General features: G+C 42.2%; 1 protein-coding gene across 1 annotated transcript in view; it reads left to right on the top strand.

Annotated features, from left to right (window-relative positions):
- The window catches only part of DNTT (DNA nucleotidylexotransferase), a 212,697-nt gene that overhangs the window by 8,501 nt on the left and 182,014 nt on the right, over positions 1-22,182 (top strand). The window contains exon 2 of the mRNA XM_018558898.1: positions 17,013-17,187. Coding sequence (XP_018414400.1) covers positions 17,013-17,187 — 175 coding nt within the window. The remainder of the gene's footprint in view (positions 1-17,012; positions 17,188-22,182) is intronic.

The raw sequence follows: 22,182 nt of genomic DNA on the forward strand, positions 1-22,182 counted from the left end.
AGGCATCAATATTTTTTCATATCATAAAACATTTTATTGTACAAAAATTAAAAACAATTTTTTAAATTCAATTCAGGTGGAACAACCACCATGACATATGTCAAACAGTTCCAAAAGGTCCTTACTTCACATTAATGTTGCCTCTTTGTACACATTAAAGCCCAAGATTAGATACCTACATCAGTCTGTACCACTTGTGTAGCAATCATGTTACCATATATTATTTGTATCCATATAATATTCAGACAAAAGATATCTCAGGGCTTGTATAGGAAAATATTTTCCTACGCATTTCGCTTAAACAAGCTTCGTCAGGGGGATCTGATCGGCAACCTTCTGATGACTGACCACCATCGATTCAGAACCAGCATGAGGTACACATGGTGGTTGCCATTTGGAGATCTGGGTTGGATGTGTACCAATGTATGGAACACTAGGGAAGATACCCATAAGAGATATACACCTCATGAAAATCTGATTAGGAACTTTGAATTTATGCACCAATTTCCGAAACCTGAAAAAGAGATATAAGCAAGGTTGGAATACAAACACATGTGTGGGTGCTATTTTCCCTGCCTGAATACTTACCTCTCTATGGTCCCGGGAGAGACACGTTGCGCTCCCTAGTTTCTGGAGGGTGTTTCCATCGGGCTGGTCTTTTCATCCGCCTCTTTCCAAGTGATGCTGCTTCTGAATTATTGTTTAATGACAGATCAGCATCCCCAGGTAATTTGGGGATGCTGATCTGTCATTACAACTCGGCGGAGCCAGCCGTGAGGTCACGGCTGGCTCTGCCCAGCTGTCATTTGTGGGGAGAATGGCCGGCCTTCGGCAGGCCGTTCTCCCCATTTCAGCTGTCACTTCGGCTCAGTCAAGCCGAAGCATATGCCTTCGACTCGGGTGAGCCGATCGGCCGCCTTCGACTGCTGTATGGGCTATAGTAAATAGCCCATACAGCAACCCTTCAGTTTGACTAAAGGGCTCAGGCGGGCAGAAGAGAGCAGAAGGATCACTCGAAGCTAAGGCTGGATCCTTCGGCTCTTTAGTGAATAACCCCCTTAGGGCCTGTTCACACGACGTCCGTTTTCTGTGCTGACCTGATCCGTACGCTCCTGCACTAAAAATGCATCCCAATGTATCCCTATGTGTTTTATGGGCTACAGTTCTCACGTGCGCAGTCTGTTCTGGTTACGACAGAAAAAATACTGCATGTCACATTTTGTACGGTCAGGAAACGGTCCGGAAATGCAAAACGTGGCAAAAACGCACTGCACTGCAGCTAACATACTGACAGCCCAACTCCAGCAAAAATGCGGCCAAAACGCGGCAAAACACATAGCACCACGTCTGCAGATCCGCACCTGATCCGGACCTGATCAGGACCTGAAAATCATGTGAACAGGCCCCACTTGATAGTTTTAATGGAAGATTGTGTCACTTTGTTAGAAGCGGATTCCTTCTACTCTCTATCAAGTGGAAGGTGCTCTTGTCAGGATTCAGAACACCGTGATTTTCTTGGGGTCATCTCCACAATAGTATAATTTTCTGATTTGTGGAAATACAGGATTGCATGGGTTATAGGGATTTGTAACTGAACCATTGCAGCGAAAAGGCCAGTGTTTGCTTTAAAAAAAAATGTATTTCTGCTCTTTGCAATGGAAATGTTCATGTTAACATACCTTATTCAAGACAACTCTCTCTCTCCTGCTGCTTTTCTAGCTGTCATTATAATGTAGGTAGCAAAGGAACTGCATAATTCCAGCTTGTTCTCCTGGGAGGTTTCAGAATAAGGTATATGAGCACAGAAACCATTAAAAATCTCACTAGTTGTAGCTAGCTTGTATATTCATGATTTGCCATTTTTATATAACTAAATATAATAAAAACCTTATGATTTTCTTTCAGATGTTATGTTCCTAGCTATCCATATGTAAAATGCAAATAAGCTTTTGAAGTAATACTAATACCAAATAGAACTGCTTATGGTGACGCCTTTAACAGTCGGGAGAAGGTGTGCGTATATGGGCAATCTATTGGTAGTATGTAATCTTGAAAAGTTTACAAACCCCCATACTAGACTACTGGCAGGGCAATACTCAAATTACAATCTGTCACACCGCACCCCCAAATGAATAAACATTTTCTTCTATCTCTGCCCCCTGTGTTATGTGATTATGGTAGTAAAAACTAATACTAGATTCAGGGGCGTAACTAGAAATCACAGGGCCCCATATACCCCTTGCAGAGCCCACTCGAGATCCCACCTGAGGGTGACCTTGCAGAGCCCACAATAGACTGTCTATGGTGGGCTCTGCAAGGTCACCCTCAGGTGGGCTGGTCGCACTCCTTACCTTTCCGCCTCCTCTTCCTCCACGGTCGCTCATGGGCCCCGCCTCCTCCTCTGTCGCCAGGCTCGCCTCCTTCTTCGTCACTGGGCCCCACCTCCTCCCCTGCTGCCGACCACGGGCCCCGCCTCCTCCTCCACTGCCGCTGCTGGCACTCATTGACTCTGTGGAGAGGAACACGCTGCTGCACAGATTACTGTCAGTGATCTGAACAACGGCGCGTTCGTCTTCAGCCGCCAGTGAATTCCACCAGCAGAGGATCCCATAGCGACCCAGACGGCCCGCCCGGCATCTGGCCAGGCCCCAATGTCCCCCGGGCCCCATAGCAGCCGCCTGGGTTGCTATGGTGATTGTTATGCCACTGAGTAGATTGTGTTATTGGAGAAAGCATGCGGTCTACTTTCTTTTCACAACTAGGGAACAAGAAAAAAGAAAAGGAGAGATCATGCCCATCATTAATTTGCCAAATTTTGCCAAAAATATGTAAAAGTTAAAAAAACTATGTCCTCCATGTTGCTGGCAAGTAGTCAATGCCTGAATCTGTTCTTGACTTGTTCATTTGAACATATCTGCCTGATAACTGCTATCAATACAATGCTATAGCATGGCGTTATACTGTGAATGTTATTTTATACATTTTTATAATTTACTGTAGGCAACTTTGCTGGTCATTAATTAACCAAGTCAGCTGCCTCTCTAGCAAACTGTGAAATGCAGGTCAAAATGCAGCTTGTTGCGTATCATTATGGAGCATCTGTTATTTTGCAATTGCATAATGCTCAGCTTTGTCATTTTTGCTATGTATAGCACACAGTGCCTTGCGTCTGTATCTATTTGTGCCAAGAAATGGGCACAGCTGTACAGGTATCAGGGGAACAGTGCCATCAGCAACCCTTCTGCTTCCACCACAGCAGTGGGTATGGCACATAATAACATTCCCAGCTTTGCAGCATGGGCAACAATTAATGTGAATCTTTTTATATCAAATAGATAAACCACAGGAAGCAGCCGTTCCTTCTCCAACTGATCTGTGGTATTTCCACAGAATGTAACAAGCTGCATATTTGTTGATACAGATAAACAGGAAATTGAAGTATTCGCTATGGATTGAAGTATACTAATCGGCTTTGTGTGATTATGTATTAAACCTGAACTCCAGGCAGAAATAAAATCATCATTCAATCCAGTTATGCATATATGTAATAAAAAAGTTAATATATTTATGTTTTTGCATAGAACTAGCTTGAATACATGAATAATTGTTGATATGAGCCTCCTTTAAAGCAGACGAAAAATAATAACCCAATTTAACCCAGTTATAGAGTAATTTACAAAATCCTTATATGTTTTTTTACGTACCACTGTCTGTCTTTATATTAGTCTCCTGCAGTTCCCTGCATAGCTAAATTCTGACTTACAGATGAAAGGGCAACACACACACCAGTCAGACTTCACTACTTTGCACAGTGCACAGGGAGTTGTCTGACAGGAAGGGAAAGCATAGGGTTAACCTCATCAGGGTGTTCTTGCTCCTTCACTATCCATTCACAGGCTGGAGCGGTGCTTTACCAAGCTGTATTTCTTTAAAGCAAAACTATGGGGTAACCTTTTTTTCCCATAGTTCCCTATAGGGTCACACGAGGACATATACTAATGTCCCCCTTTGACTCAAAACTCAGTATAGAGCGGGCATGCTGAGAGTGCCGCAGCCGGGACGGATCCCGACAACACTGTAGAAATCCACCCCACTGGCTGATTTACAGCGGGCTCTGCCTATCTAGAGGCAGAGCCAGCTATGCCTGCCTCCCCGTCTGTCCCTCCAATCAGCGATTAGAGGGGGGAAATCCCTGTGGGGAATGGTGACTGACAGTCACTGCTCTCTGCAGGGAGATGATTGGGAAGCGAGCAGATTGGCGGTTTGTTTTCGCTCACTTCCCAATCAATAGAGCCGACGTGTGACAATTTAAATGTCACACATCGGCTCTAACTATGAGGATGAGTGTATTTCACTCACCCCATAGTTTTTCTTTAACTGCTGTAGAGAAAAGGTAGGTCAGATTTTGTCTGTGTTGTCTGACAGGGATGATGGAATAGAAAGCGGGCAGAAAAGAGTTACAATTTTTCTGGCAGGAAAGACTGAATATGAATATATTTCTTTCATTTACTCATCTAAGTTTTGCACAGCGCTGTCAGTCAACAGTTTTCATACAGTTGTACAGTAGAAGCACATAAATCAATTGTTTCAACTAAAATACCAACTGTTATTGTGTTGTCTCCTTTTCCCTACAATAGCTGAACAAGCAATAGTTACATAAATGCTAACCATTCACATATGTACAGATGTAGTTGCTTATACATACGTGGGAGAATCAAAAAGTAAAGGCAATTTATAAATTACATGGTAATCGGAACAGAAAGAAGCTTGCACAATATTTACATAGCCTTTTGGATAGTTTGACCATGCGCAGTACAGTGCTGGGACTTTAGTTGAGCAGTTATCAAGTGGACAAAAACATGGACGCTCCGTTGCAAGGTTTCACCATCAAAGAACAACTTGCTGTAGTGCACATTCTTTTGTCTCAGTTGGCTGCACATTTGGATATCAGCTATGAATCCGCATTTGCCATAGTGCATGATGGCTTGGGATACAGGAAAGTCTGTGCACGATGGGTTCCCAAACAGCTTACTGCTCTGCACAAGTAACAGCGTGTGGAGGTTGCGACCCAGTTGTTGAGACGGTATGAAGATCAGAGTATTCTGAAGAGGATTGTCATCGGCGACGAGACATGGGTGCACCACTACGACCCGGAGACCAAAAGGAAGGAAGCACTCCTCGGTCACACGTTCACCTCAGATGATGAAGTAAAGGAAGCCGTGCACACCTGGCTTCAGCAGCAGCCAAAAAGCTTCTTCTCTACAGGAATACAGAAACTAGTTGAAGATACAACAAGTGCATCCTCTTGCATGGGGACTATGTGAAAAAGTGATATGTTCAAGTGCTTATAGTTATTTCTATTAAACCCATTAAATGTATTTTTTGATTCTTCCTCATATATATCTTGCTACTAGTTCCATAATGTAACTTCTGTAATGTTATAGCTTTCTTAGTCCTTTAACCTCCCTGGCGGTATGACTTTTTCTTTTTCTTTTTTTTTTCCTTTTTTCTTTCTATTTTTTTTTCATTTAAAAAAACAACTTTTGAATCTCCCGCCAGTTCCGCCCCCCTGCGACGCGGACGCTCGCAAGGGACGGAACCCAGAAGACGGATGCCGGCATCGGCCGGAGGACACAGCGCGGCTCAAGGGACAAGGTAAGAGACGCGCTGTGTATTCTGTGTAACCCTGAGTGTGGCTCAGGGTTACCGCTTTGGGTACAGAAAATTAACCCTGAGCCACACTCGGGAATACCGCCAAGAAGGTTAAAAGCCATCTGAAGTCATCAAATAAATATGCAGTCAGATAGACATTGTAACAACAACCTCTTTTTTCATAGGGGTCTATTCACGAAGCTGCCGAAGGATCTAGCCGTAGCTTCGGCCGATCCTTCGGCTAGCTTCGGCCCCAGGACCCCTTCGGTTCAGTAGTACGGGCTTTTCACTATAGCCCGTACAGCTCCCGAACGTGGCCGAGCGGCTCAGTCGAGCCGAACGCAAGGCTGATTTCAGCCGATACACGGCTGAAATCAGCCGTACCAGCCTGAAGTGAATAGCCAAACAGTTTTCGGCTCACTTCACTTCAGGTCGGCCATTCACTCGGCTGCCTACGGCAGCTTAGTGAATAGACCCCATAGTCTTATCTCCACTTTCCTGTTACAACTGTTGTGCCATGTTTTTAAATATATACGGTCATGGGCAAAAATATTGGCACCCCTGCTTTTCTGTCAGATAGTACACCCTTTTGCGCAGAAAATTGTTGCAATTTCAAATGTTTAGGCATTCCCATGGTTATTTCTTTTGTTTGTATTGGTATGACACAAAAAAGTGGAGGAGAAAAAAGCCACATCTGACAAAGTCCATGCAAAACTCCAAAAATGGACTGGACAAAATGATTGGCACCCTCAATTAATATTGGGTAGCGCAGCTTTGGAAACAATAACTGAAATCAATCGCTTCCTGTAACCATCAGTGAGTTTCTTACACCTCTCTACAGGAATTTTGGACCACTCCTCTTTTTCGTCAACTGCTCCTGGTCTCCCAGATTGGAAGGGTTCCTTTTCCCAACTGCTGTTTTGAGATCTCTCCACAGATGCTCTATGGGATTTGGATCTGGACTCGGCCAGTCCAGTACTCTCTAATGCTTTGTCTGAAACCATTTCTGGGTGCTTTTTGATGTGTACTTTGGGTCATTGTCCTGCTGTAAGACCCATGACCTCTGACAGAGACCCAACTTTCTGACACTGGGCCCTACATTGCAGCCCAGAATTCTTTGGTAGTCTTCAGATTTCATATTGCCAAGCACACAATCAAGACATCCAGTGCCTGAAGCAGCAAAGCAACCCCAAAATATCAGTGAACCTCCACCATGTTTGACAGTAGGGACTGTATTTTGTTCTTTAAAGGCCTCATTTCTTTACAGTAGAATGATGGGCTTTACCAAAAAGCTGTAATTTTGTGTCATGCCAATACAAACAAAAGAAATAAACATGAGAATGCCTAAACATCTGTAATTGCAACAATTTCCTGTGCAAAGCGGTACATTATCTGACAGAAATGCAGGGGTGCCAATATTTTTGACCATGGCTGTATATATAAAAAAGCTAAGCTGGGCATAGAGATGAAAGAAATCTATTCAGACTCTTCCATCCATACTGCTTAGCATGGATACAGGGATCTGTTAGATTTCCATTGTACAAATGTAAATCCCCCATGCTGAGCTATTGAATTCTCAGTGGGGGGTTCCATCACTGTTCAGCGAACAATTTTGGCCAACAATTTTGGCCAACAATTTCTATCCCATATCCTTTGACAAAAGTCCATTGATGAATCGACTTATGTCGAGCTGGCAAGGCCACCCACCGTTAATGTTTTGGCTGATTCAAGTGACCAATTCCTGCTCTAACAATGTATGATCAGCTTTAGACCCATTTATTTCATTTATCAGCACTCAGTAACAGAATTGGCACACCAGTCTCTTCCTCTCCAACACAACCAATGCTTTCAGTATTTAGCACTCAGTCACAGACGTTGCACAACCGTATTTTCCTCTCCAACACAACCAATGCTTTCAGTATTCAGGACTCAGTCACAGACTTGGCACACCCCTCTCTCCTCTGTAACACAACCAATGCTTTCAGTAATCAGCACTTAGTAAAAGACTTGGCACACCCCTCACTTCCTCTGCAATACAACCAATGCTTTCAGTAATCAGCACTCAGTAAAAGACTTGGGGGGTTATTCACTAAAGAGTGAAGAGTTTGGAGAGGGTAGGAGAAGTGAACAATCTAGGACCGGGGTGCCCACAAGGTTGATCGCGATCTACAAGTCGATTGCGTAGCGATCACTGGTAGATCGCACTGTCCTCTCCTCCCGCTGCTTCTCTGGATCCCCGCTGCTCTCCCCAGCGGGGATCCGAGAAGAAGGGAAGGAACCGGCGGCGGGGGAGGGCGGAGGACGGAGCCGCTGTCACAGAACTAATGAAGAGCGGTGAGGAGAGAGAGACGCTCGGCCAGGATCTGACAGCCGGCGCCTCTATCTCCCCTCACTGCTCGTCCGTTCTGTCACAGCGGCTCCGCCCCCATCCCCCGCGGCTGAAGTGCTCTTTCACTTCTCGTCGGATCCCCCGCTGCCTCTGCCCGGGAGAACAGGGGGATCCAGAGGAGAAGCTGAGCCCCCTTGTGCTTGGACAAGTGAATAACTGCCTTGGTATACCCCATGCTTCCCCTGCAACACAAACCAATGCTTTCAATAATCAGCACTCGTTAACAGACTTGGCACACCCTCTCTTCCACTGTAACACAACCAATGCTTTCAATAATCAGCACTCAGTAAAAGACTTGGCACACCCCTCACTTCCTCTGCAATACAACTAATGCTTTCAGTAATAAGCACTCAGTAATAGACTTGGCACACCCCTATCTTTGTCTGCAACATAACTAATGCTATCAATAATCAGCACTCAGTAACAAATCTGGTCAGACACACCCCTCTTCCTCTGCAATACAAGTCTGTGTGAGGCCATGAGATAAACGGGGTGGCTGCTACTCAGCTCTGTCAGCACAGATCGCTGGAGTGGATGAGCTTGAAGCAACATTTTCACAATCACAAATCTTTCACAAATCATAACATGTGGCAGTACAGGACTATACGGAGATAAAAAGGTGTCACTTCAATCTGAGTATTTTTTGACGATTTTTAATGAGTCACACCTTTGTGACAACCTATTTTATCCAAGTTAATTTTCTACTCGACATTCTAGACAAGTTCAACTTTCCTTCCATAGAAAACCATATGAGCATCTGTACTATAAGGTACAAATAAGTAAGTGCATGATGGAATTATTGATTGCTGAACTGCCAGCATGCCTCCCCCCCGGCTAGACAAAGTGGCAGAGCCGGGTGAAAAAATGTCAGAATAATGACTGCAGCCAATCAGTTGCAGCCACCGTTAAGGTATTATAGCCATTGCCAGAAAACAACAGCCATTAGGGAAGTTTCCTCCACTCTATTTAGCGTGAATGGGTTCAATTGAGTGATTTTTCACATTCAGCACAGAGGGCTGAAAGGTAAAAGTCTTATGGTGTATGGGTAGCTTAAGTCTTTCCCACTCTACTAAAAATGTGTTTTTGCCTGTGTCTTCGTTAGAGATATTTCCACCTATTTCCTGTGCTGACAGGAAGTGGGCGAATCCTACCCAGTAGGAACACAGACTGCAATTCAAATCAAACCCATTCCTGCTTTATCCTACCGAATTTAAAAAGTTGGGGTTGGGTTTTATTAGCTAGGCAGTTTGGATATGAACACATTGCATTGTTCGAATAAATGTGCATCTTTGCCTACCTGGAGAATGTTTGGCTTGCGCAAAGTTGAGAATTGGTCAGTGGAATTTGTGTCTCCATACTTCTTGGATGTTTACATCTGTGTGATTGCACTGGGTAATGGATGCTGCATGAAGCTTTGTTGGCTGAAAAGCTATACACTCCAAAGACATGGCAGTAGGTTCATTGGCTCCTGTCTAAACTGGTCCAAGTTTTTTTTTCTTCATGTTTATATGTATGCATGAGATAGGGATCTTAGATTGTAAGCTCCTTGAGGTCAGGGACTGTAGTGAATGTGCATTATGTAAAGTCATGCATAAATTGTTGGCGCTATATCAATACCTGTAATAAATAAATAAATACATTAAGAAAGATGTACTGTAGTGTTCATTGAGTACACTTGATCAGCTGACCTGTGTGAACCCATGATATATTACTATGTCAGTTTAGTTTCTGGTGTACTGATACCATTCTATCATACTTCCCAACTGTCCCTTTTTTTGGTCTGATGTACAGATATCTATGATATGAAAAGGTTCTATTCAACTACCAAAAGTGTTATTCTGCACTAAATATCTTATTTCTTAATTATCTCGTTTGCCATTTGGAAAAACCAATATGAAGGAAAAGGAATGGTGAAAAAAAACAATTCTGGGTTTAACCAATCATTTTTAGCATATCAATTCTTGGGGATATGGCAGGGGCGTGTGCATTGTCTAAATACATTGTGCTGGAAGGTGTCCATCTTTCTTAGCTCAGAAAGTTGGGAGGTATGATTCTATTGTTGGAAGCATTGCCTCCTTGAATGTTGGAAATTATCGCGTATTGAGAATTTATGGCATACAGAATCGCAAGACTACTGTTTGCATTTACTTACAGAGACATAGGATTTCCTTTCAATTTTCTTATGTTTATTTTAATCAGACAGAAGCTGAGATTAGGTTGTGACCTGGAATGCTAACTATATGGTATATAGCTGTATATTTTATGGAAGCGGTTCCAGGGACTGCTCCTTTAAGTCTTGTAAATGTGTGCGGAAGTATGATTGAGGTTAGGTGGTTGGCTGACAACGTTGTCATGCTTGTATTTTAATTGCTCTGTGGGAAATTCTTGGAGGGGAATTATAATTCAATCTGTAATACATGTGATTCTGAAATAAGTTATTTTGCAGTATTCCTTTATACCTTTTCCATACCTACCAACTTTCTAAAATGAGAAAGAGGGACACCTTCCAGCACAATGTATTTAGGTGATGGAGACACCCCTGCCACGCACCCAGTTATGTGGACCATTAATAATTTATATGCCAAAAATTATTGGCCAAACCCAGAATTTTTTTTTTTTACCACTACTTTTCCTTTATATTGGCTTTGCCCAGTAACAAACAAGACAATTAAAAGAAAGGAAGAAGGTATACGTTCAATACTCCTTTGATAGTTAAATGGAACCTTTTCACAGACCAAAAAGGGGGACAACTGAGGAGGAAAGTGGGATTTGCTTCCAAATGAGGAATTGTTGGGAGGTATGATTCTCTTTATTTGTGCAATAGATTTGTTCACTCAGCCAGAGCAAAAAAAGCAGAAACATTATGTGAAAAATGTTTTACCTATAAGCACTAAAAAGCACCACTTAAAAGTCAGATGACCTGAAGTTGTGACGGCAGTGTTCTCTGTGAATGTGAATTTATAAAGCAAGTGAAGACACTGCTGAGGTAGGCCTCCACAATGCAGAGCTACTGTGGGTTGCATGACCTAGTTTATCTGCTGCCAATTGCTGTGATGTAATTCTCAACCTTACATCCTTCCTGTCATCAGTAGATATCGCTGCCATTTTTTAGGGTCTATGTGCAGGGATGTCACACTAAGCTGAGATCGCCTAGTGTGGACTACATGACATACCGGCACATCCAGCTTCAGCTCCAATCTAAAACAATCAGGAAAGTTTGGAGAACCATAAGATTTGTAGACCCGAAGCATTTCTGCACAAGTGCACAAACACACAACAGGAGTTCCTTGGCAGAGGCGGCAATAATTTGATCAGGGGTTGCCAACCTTGGCACTCCAGCTGTGGTGAATCTACAAGTCCCGTCATGCCTCTGACTCTGGAAGTCATGGCTGTGGCTATCGGAGACTTGCAATGCCTAATGGGACTTTTAGTTGCACAACAGCTGGAGTGCCAAAGTTACCTACCTCTGCCTTAAAGTGTATTTCCACTTTTGCAGCCAAAGTTAAGAAAACCCCTCTAAATGTGTGTTATGTGTTCCCATTCACACAGCATATCTAAAAATAGTAAAAAAAAATATATTTCTTACCTTTAAAATGCCTCTTTGTAGCAGGCCTTTGCAAGTGTCTCTCTCAATTTCAAAAGTAACAGATACTTCTGGCTGTTCCCCTAGAAAGAGTGGGGGCACTCTGGACTTCCTCTTATTAGCATACAATGCTTCTTGTTCTTTAACCCTTTCTTAGGGCTTGTTCACACCAAGCGCGGAGCAGATCCGGACCAGAGCAGGTGCAGACCGGATCAAAACTGCGTCCAAAATATTCCTATGGTATTTTGACCTCCAGTTCACATCGCAGCGTGCGGATCCAGACCAGATCCAGACCGGATGAAAAAAATGCGGCAAGCCCTATTTTACCTGCTCTGGATCTAGTCTGGAACGCATCTAAAACGCATCTAAAACGCATGCAAGTGCCTGAAAGTCCATGTTAAACTTAAAAAAAATATATTTTTTTTTTTAACCAAAACCGGCCCTAAACGCATCAAAAACGCGTCTAAAACGCGGCACAACCCACTACACTGCGTGTGCAGAAACCTGACCGGATCTGGTCTGCATTTGGTGTGAACAAGGCCTTAAGACAGACAATATTCAAATCTAGTTTACAACTGATAATGACATTTGCCAGAACAGTAAAGTCAGGGTTAATTATGTTAAACGTTAACTCACCAGCCACCTTGAATTACAGAGGAAAATTCAGTACATAATATGTAAGCGGCAGTTTACATTTTTTATGCTATGTAAATAATAACATGTAACAAATATAATATAGGTGTTATACCAATTAGGCTGCAATAGTGGAAATACACTTTAATTCATAAATGTTATTGCACTGTTGGATTTAACAAAGTTTCGTACACACATACGGCACAGTGCTTTATATGGCAGGGCAGCTCTTTAAACCTCTTCTTTCACTGCTTTAGAATGAAGGGTTAAAAGGTTTTGTATTGGAATATATGTGAAACTTGAGACTTCCAGGGCTATATATGGAACATCCCATACGAAAATCCAAACACACATGCTGCGCTCGTCACAGCAGTTGTTAGAAATTGACAGTAGGTGGCAGGATGTTGTTTCTCTTATATATGCATCGTGTTCTTAATTGAACTGTGACTTTGTCATTGGTAGAAATGCAGCTGAAGGCAATGTTTTATTAAAAAAATGATGGAAAAGCTCTAAGTAAGCCCTATTCTGAGACATACAATTTTACAGTGACTGGAAAACAAAACTATTAAAATTGTGCATTTAATTTACAAAAAGTGAAGCACACTTGTCTTTCCATAACCAGACTACTTCCCTACTACAAGAAATGTCCCTGACATGAAAGAGAACTAAAAGATAGGCAGGGCCGGGTTATTTTGCAGCAAGCTAATAATGACTCTTGTATTAGCAAAGAAATGTCCATATCTCAAACATTTTATACATCATACAGAGATTACTGCAATCATTGTACCTACTGAAAAGAAACCTGTGCCCATGCAGGGTAAACCAACCAATTTGCTTTAATACCTCACCATATAGTAGACCTGCAAGCTAATGACACTTGTATTAGTGGAGAAATGTCCGTACCTCAAGCCTTTTATACTTAACCGCCTATTTATCATACTTTTAAGATCACTGTGATCATTATATTTACTAAAAGGAAACCTTTGCTTTGACCAAGCAGGGTAAAGGGCCGCCCCACCGCATATTCCTGGATGACCAGCAGCACTGCCCCCTACCACCAGCAGAAGCACACACAGCCCGGGACGACCAGCAGCTACCTCCCTCTCATCCCCACCGGATGAGATGACCAGCAGCACCGCCCCCCCCCCCCCCTTCAACGGGCCCAGGCGGCGTGAAAGGTAGGGACGGCCCTGCTTTTGACTTGCATTTGACCTCCCTCTGACCTGCCTTTGAGTTGCTTCAAGTGAGTTTTGCATTTCCAATAGGCTTGTATGTGAATGCAAAACCCTCTTAAAGCAAACAAATGCCTGCTGACACAAGCTCTTAATGTGTTATTAATTAATAACCTGACAGTTGATGAGATCACCTTACCCAAATTCCATTATCTGACCTGCTTATCTATAGTCTGCAACAGCAACAAATTGTCAGTTAGGATATGCAGGAGATACAGAGGATTGCAGTTTGACTATCAAAAATTGTGTTTGTTTCACTCTGTGACTCATCTAAAAAATGAGACCATTTGACTAATTGCTGCTTAATACCGTCGCCGTGAGGCAGTTAATAAATTCCACCCATAAATGTGGCTTTTAGGTTTGCGGCGGAGAAGCATGACACTCTAGACTCGGTTAATAAGAACCTCTCCTACAGGAATACAATATTTTCAACAGCAATTGCTGGAAAGGAGCGACATTTGTGAGAAAAGCATTTTAAAACCCTTACCTAGGATTGAAAGTGCTGCCTAGGAGGAATAAATATGTCTTAAAATATTCATATTTTCATGACTTTTTATGAACTCATTAAGAATAAGAGGAATGTCTGCAATTTGTTCCTGTTGGCAAGTCAGATTTACTCTCTGTAAATGGAAGTGGAAAAATTGAAGTTCCTTTCTGTAATAAAAATCGGCACAAAAGCAAGATTTTACACCAGAAACATGCAGCAGCGACGCTTCCTTTTTGATGTGGGAGATTCATACATTAACAAGAGCTCCCCTTGTCCAAATGCTGTCCTATTAATTATTCATTATTTACTAAGACATGCCCTTGTTCATAAAATAGTAGCATAGCCTCATTTGTGATATGAAATCTGCTGTTTAAAGTGAAGCCATGGTAATAAGCTTTACAAGCTGCAGACAGTGAACTGCCTAATGGACGTCTAGAATCTTTCACCCCAAAGTCCAGATGAGTGGTCTTCATTGTACTCTAGCACTATGTGCTTAGAATAAATGGGATTACTAGTTTAAAGCTGAGCTAGGGGCAAATAGCTACAGTAAATACACCACTGATCTATAGATATACACTATATACACAGTCTATCCATCTATCTATCTATCTATCTATCTATCTATCTATCTATCTATCTATCTATCTATCTATCTATCTATCTACCTATCTTTGACTATTGCAACTCCCTCCTCATTGGCTTACCTCTACACAGGCTATCCTCCCTTCAGTCTATCATGAATGCAGCTTCTAGACTCATCCACCTGACCAACTGCTCAGTGTTTGCAACACTCCACTGCCGATCCCTGCACTGGATTCCACTCGCCCAAAGGATAAAATTCAAAATATTAACAACCACTTACAAAGCCATCTACAACTCTGCCATCCACAACTTTCATGTATTTCAAAGCTTGTCTCAAAATATCACCTTAGCCATCCCCTCAGCTCCTCCCAAGACCTCTGGCTTTCCAGCTCCCTTTTCAACTCCTCCCATACTCGCATCCAGGATCTTTCTAGTCTGTCCCATCCTCTGGAACTCTTTACCCCAACCTGTCCGTCTATCTCCCACTTTGACTGCCTTTAGGCATTCCCTAAAGACTCATCTCTTCAGGGAAGCCTATCCCACCTCAACCTAACCACTGAACCAGCACCTTTTCAAACAATTCATCCCCACACAGCTACCTCCTCGTGTAATTTGCAATAAATATTTACCTTACTGATATGTGATTTATTTTCCTATTGATTACTTACTGTGGAGACCTCTTCCTTTACAATGATATTAAAAGCTAAAGGTCTTAAGCAATTTTAAATGCAGTATTTCATTCTCATACGCTAATGCCATACATGATAGGGGTTTATATCTAAATCTAGCCATGTATTGTTAGAATTTCGTTTCAACGGTCCTTGGAAAATGCTCATCAGAACAGCATCACTGAGTGAACTAATTTCATTAGAAAGCCCTTAAAAAATGTATTTTTTGCTACTTGAGTAGAATCAGAGGCGTATTAAAACTGTTTATTTTGTGCTCAGCACATGTGCATTACAAATATGTACGATTTTTCCCGAACGAAATCACATTAACGGTTAGAATTTCACTTGTTCAGATAAGAAACAAGAGAATTCTTCATCCTGCTTCTTGGATTGTTCTCACTACAGCTGAAAACAAACATCGATTAGACCTCACTAACCATCACAAAATGTAACATTTTTCATGGAAGTTGTACTGGTGTTTGGCCAGCTTTACGCCTTATTGGAGCTTGGTGATGTAATAAGTATTTTTAATCTGATCTGCAAGGAAATGGGGACAGATTAAAGTGTCAGCTCTGTCAGATCACTATCAGGGTTATTCACAAAAGGGTCAAGAGTTTGGAGAAGGCAGGAGAAGTGAACAATCTAGGACAACATAGCTAATTTGGAAACATTCTCCAATTCAGCTCACTTTCCGGTTCAGCTATGTTGTCCTAGATTGTTCACTTCTCCTGCCTTCTCCAAACTCTTCACCATTTAGTGAATAACCCTGTATATGTTTCAGTTTAGATGTGATTCTGTTGTATGGATCCTGGAATTCCAAATCACAGTGTGTGGCATGGCGTGCCTTCCTACATTGTGCACCAGCTTATCTTGTTTATTATTATACCATTCAACTTCCTCTAATTTCTGTGTCGTTTATCTGGTTGAAAACCCCTGTTTAAAAAAAATGGATTCATTTCTACTTTAACAATGATTAAATAAATAACACTGCTCTGTCATAAAATGCATATTTTTAAAGTTTTGGATAGAGTAAGGGAGGGTCATAAGTCGTGTCAGCTTTTTTTGCCATTTGTGTCCCATTGGTGAGATTACCCTTCACTTCCTGTCGGATAGCCACAACAGGCAGTGAGAGGAAATCCCTCCAAAGAAAGGCAAACCAGGGTCATCAGAACTAGTGTCTGCATTGGACGAGTTCCCACTATGTTTTGGTGACCACTCAAAATTTATAAAAAATGTCCTTAATTTTCTGTGATAACGGTTACCAGGACCAGTGGCGTCACAGGGGAGGGGGGGAGGACCGAGACCGAGAGCCCGACAGTGTCAGGAGAGAGGAGGGAACCCGGTGGCATACCTCATCCCGCCGGGTGAACGTCCCCTCCTCTCTCTGCCGGTGTCCATCAGTAAGATGGCTGCCAGCAGGCGTCAATGAGATGACCGCACGTGCGCGATGACGTCATGGCGCATGCGAGTTGATGACATCGCGGCAGGGTGTCACCGGGTCGCCTCAGGACAAATAAGGATGGTGAATCTCCCTAACGGGGATGCGAGTGGCAATAAAAACAGGTGTTCTAATCCCTCTCCACTCTATTCAAAACTGTCTTCATTTGCACTTTAAATGACATCAACCTCTACCTGGGCTGTCATATTTTACTGATATCTTAGTGATATGGCTGAAGTCTGGGCCCCTGCCCTATACTGGAATATAATACCTGCTAGAAGTACAGATATGAAAAGAGGAATACTGTTTGCATAAAATAAATCTTCCTCTTCCTCTCTTTGCTTTCAGAGATTGTGTCACTCATATTGTGGCCGAGAACAACTCTGGGGCTGAAGTCGTGGAATGGCTGCAATCTAGGAAATTGAACAATGCCGTTAAATGTCAGATTGTTGACATCTCCTGGTTCACCGAGTGTATGGGAGCGGGATGTCCTATAAAGATAGAGAGCCGGCACCAACTCACGGTAAGCCTCCTCACTCACACTGACACTATCCTAATGTTTGTAAAACTTAAAGAAGAACTCCAGGCAATTTTTTAAATTCATCATTGCAATGGGGTTTGCCCAGCACTGCAAGGGTTAACTGTTCTTTTGGTCTAGGGAGGAAAATAACAAAGTTATACATATCTGATCCCCAGAGCCGGCTTGCTCTTAGATGAGTCCTTGCAGCCTCTCTCCTCCTCTGCTGCAGCGATCTAAGGTCCCTGAGTCATCACATTATATACACAGTGTATAGGATGTGAGGACAACAAGGGACATACCACAGAGGAGGAGACCGGTAGGAGGGAGCGCTGTCACAGCCAATCAGCTATGACAATGAAATAGCTTAAAAACATTTTGAATTTAATATCACTTTAAGAAGTAGGTTATTCTGACGATCGGAAGGCAATTGAAGAATCATAGTGGATCCAAGTGACCCACTTATCATAGAATTTATGATACTGGCCCTTACAAGGTGGCCACTCGGTGCTCTGGTTCATTAACATTGTTCACCTTACAGATCCAATCAGTCCTGGTGGGAACCCAAGTGTGCTTCCAGAACAAAGGGATCCCCCACTTGAGGCAGGGCACTATTCCTATAATGGCTGATGGGGGGGGCGTGAAAAAAGATATGTGTCTGGGCATGTGGTATGCCCACATCTAGAATTTGTTCAATGTGCGTTTTGATGTCACACCAAAAAGTCTGAAGTTTAGGACATTCCAGCAGTTATGTAGACTAGGTAGGGTTTTAATGAAAGCTGCAGATTTTGAAAAAAAAATGGCTATTGAAATGACATTAAAGCAGGGCTGGATAAATCCCAGGAGCCAGGTCGCCAGTGCTCAATAAATACAGCTGGTTCCTCACTTTTCAGGTTTTCTCTACTTGATGGAGCTGGCTCCTGCATTGAATAGACTGGCTCCTGAAGTCCATATTCATTTGGCCGCCCCAGACTTAAAGTGTATCTAAACCCAAGAGCAAATGGTTAATATACTGCAATACTTAGATGTGGTGGCTGCATTAGTTTTCCTTTTATAAGTCTAAGAACATTTTCTGCAAGTACAGATAAACACCTGCAGGATTTCAGACATACACAGATATACAGAACAATGAGAGCGATGAACAAGACAGAATGACGTCCAACAACATTTAATAATAGAATGAGTTCTCAAATGGCAGCAAAGAACAACCAACGTGTTTCAGGGGGTTGAACGACCTCACCCTGTATACATATGTATATCTTCAACCCTGGATTCCCTTGTATGTGGGACATCCCGTTTTTGTTAAGTGCAGCCTTACCAGACCCTTTGTGCTTTATTACATTTCGACTGATCCTCTTAATATATAAATCCAGCACTTCACCTGTACTTATGCCAGAATTTCAGTGCGCGTGTAGTTTCCTATGCACTGAAATACAAAACAATGCTATCAGCCTTCTCAGTTCTCTTCTGTGAACTACAGAACACTCTCCCCATATTATGGGAGAGGTGTTTGTAGGGTGACAACGCTGCTCCTCCGTACAGTAATGTCAGTAAGCGTTGCAACCTTGAACAGGAAGTGAGTTACTGGCCGAATCACCAGGTGAAAATGATGCTGAAAACTAATGCGCCACCACCTCTAAGGACTGTTGAGCTGCCATGTACAATATACAGTTCTTGGGTTTATAGACACTTTAACAAGTTAAAGCTTATTTGGGATTTTAGTGGCTGTGTTTTCACACATACTTGTAAGTATTTTTATTAATTTGAATATTGCAACCATCACTTCATTTAAGCCGACAAAGTAGAAGCAACACAGCAGATGGAGCCTCGCTGTCAGGCTTAAAACAATTGCGAGCCAGAAAATGTGTTTTCTCTCTCAGCAACAAGAAGCTGTGTGCCACGCTCACGTAAAGACCTGCTGCTGAAGACAGAGTATAAATATGTGCATGCAAATCAGGAACACGACCAAAACGACTATTGTCATCGCGTGCGTCTCTTCAATGGGCATCTGCTGTGTGGGAAGGCTGGAATATCGCTTTCCTGACAATCACTGACACTTATTATTATTGCTTACAACGTTGGCTTGCTGCAGGTTTCATGGTCGTTACGGTTGTTCCGTCTCAAGCTGTCCTTTATGGAAGTTAGGAAACTTTATACAAACTGAGAGAGCGAACGTTTCGTAGCGCAGGATATGCAATGCAAATGAGCACTTGGTCCTTATTTCCCCACAACAGCCGGTCTTATAAAAATGGTAATAAGGTCAGCGGTCTCATGCAGGGTTGGCACACGCCTAATGATGATGTTATTTTTTTTAAACTTTAGAACATAACTACTTGTCCTGAGGTGCTTCCATCAAACTTTCAACTCGTTAAAAATGTGTATAAGTTTACATAAAATAAACTGTTTGCCCACTTGTAGGCGGCAATAGATATTTAAAGAGCAGCAAAAGCTATTTATTAAATAGGTACATTTTACAGGGGTTTTATTTTATTTATTTCATGTATTTATATAGCCGACATTTTACACAGTGCTTTTACACCAGTCCCTGTCCTCTAAGGTACCTATATCACATACATACAGGGCCACTTTAGACAGGAGCCAATTTACCTTCCAGCATGTCTTTTGGAGTGTGGGAAGAAAATTGAGTACCTGAGGAAACCCACACAAGCACAGGGAGAACATACAAACTCCTTGCAGATAGTGACCTGGCTGGGATTCAAACCGGGGACCCCTAGTGCTGCAAGGCAGAAGTGCTAACCACTATGCCGCTGTGCTGTACTGTGCTGTACATGTTTTGTAAATATTTAGTGAAATGTCTAAAAATATAAAAACATTTTATGGAGTCTTTTGTCCAGCCGGTTGAATGGTGCAGGCCATCAAACTGAGGATATCTAGTGGCATACAGAGGGTATTGTGGGGAAAACCCTCTGGATTGAAGCTGGATATTGGTAGGTTTTTTTTTATTTTTTTATAGGCCCATGAGGGAAATTTGTCTTCATTTACTGTCTGAAAGATCCAACAGGAATCAAGTTGAAATCTCTCCGAAATTCAGAGAAATTTGTTATTGATAAATATGACCTGAACAGGAATATTTCTTCTCACCTCCTGTTCTGGTGGCAGCTGTTTAATTTACATTTCCCATTACTTTCAGGTTTGGTAACAATAGTCATCAGGACAAAAGGATAGGGTAATTCTGCCCAGTGTAGAAACTGGCAGCAATGTAAACCTGATAGGATTTCCAAAACTGTGCCACTTCATCCAAAACTATTGAGCTTTAGATTTTCTTTAACAGCGTAAGGATTTTACATATTAAACTGGAATCCTTAAAGAAGAACTCCAGGAAAAGGTATTCTTATCCTTTGCAGTGGTGCTACACCTGCTCTGCAAGGGTTAACTGCTTGGTCTACGTGCAAAAATAACAAAGTTATACTCACCTGAAAGTCGCAGCGCTCCCTCCAGCCTGTCTGCTCCTCTACTGTAGCAATGGTATGTTCCTCAGCATCCTCACATCCTGTACACAGTGTATTGAATGTAATGACTCAGGGACCTTGGACGTCTGAAGCGGAGGGCGAGCGAGGCTGGAAGGATCGGGCTAAGATCAAGCTGGCTCCGAGAATTGGGTGAGTATAGCTTTTTTATATTAGCACCTAGATGAAAACGAGCACTTGACCCATGCAGTGCGGGGGGTAACACCACTGCAAGGGTTAAAAAAAATTGTGTGGCGTTCTTCTTTAATATTTATCCCAGGCTGTTTTAACAAAGACTTAAAGAGACCGTGTCATGTACTAAATACTTTCATTAAAGGACAAACCTGTAAAGATTAGGTTGAATATTTACCTCTCCTTGGTCCCCCCACAGCTCACCCTCTGACTTTACATCACTGCAGCAAAGAGGGAACTACGGAGATTCACACTCCCGGCAGCGTTGGTTTCACAGTGGATTTTGTTGGACCATCTCTTTGCGACGGAGTGGTATTAAACAGCTCGGGCAACAGGAGAGCTATGTTGAAAGCATTTTTAGTACATGACAGGGTCCCTTTAAACCCAAGCTTGACACACTTGGAATCTGATTCCACATGGTTTTAGTTTTGGGGTCACCAATTAATCCATTATAATACAGATTTTTTTTCGTGTTAGAAATTTAGTGTGGATTAACATCGAGTTTGAATTGAAATTGACTCTAGCAGTATATGAATCCCATTGCCAAACGATCTCTTCATATGATGGAGCCGGATTGTAAGTGATTTGCTATTGGCATTTTAATAGGGAATGATTTCCTTAACAGGCTATAAATTCGGGTGCAATGATGATAAATCTTATCAGTCAGAATATGTCATCGCTGGTATAATTATCCCTCTGTATTTTACTCCAATATATGATAGATGTGCACCTCTCTTGTAATTAACATATGAAGTGTGTGCGCTATACCAGCCACTGGAAAGGGCATTTGCGAATTTTGTTTTCGACTTTCAGCCCTCAGCCAGGAACTTCTGTCTATAAATTCCTGGCTGATTTTTAATCTTGAGAGGTCGCAGCTCCAGAGCACATTATGGAAAAGGTTCGGCGGTTCTATTTCATTTCTATGATCTGTTCATCAAAGCAATGTTTTCCAATCCTCCTGCAGTCTTTTCTTATTTCTTCAACATTTTTCTGAAGCTAAAGGGATTGCTTTGCTTTTTAATCCTAAGTGTGTTCGTGCAGGTGGCAATTGTCCTGCTGTGTCCTAACAAAGTACAAGGAAATATATACAAATTTATGGCTTGCGCCTTTTTTCTTGGTAAGTTTGATTAAAAGTCAAAGTAAAGTAAAACTTTAGGCTGGGGGAATTGTGAACACATTACAGTGTGCATGATCTCAATCTTTTTATCAACGTTTGTGCTAAGAATAGTCTATATTGGTTCCATAACTACAAGCAGGTTATTCTGATGCTGGGATCTTGGCGTTATTTACTCCTAGAACAGGAGTGAGTTTGCTTAAGTATAGGGCTGGGTTACTGTTGGGG

Source organism: Nanorana parkeri, unplaced genomic scaffold (assembly GCF_000935625.1).
Source record: "Nanorana parkeri isolate BGI_ZX_2015 unplaced genomic scaffold, ASM93562v1 scaffold366, whole genome shotgun sequence".
Classification (NCBI taxonomy): Eukaryota; Metazoa; Chordata; class Amphibia; order Anura; family Dicroglossidae; genus Nanorana; species Nanorana parkeri.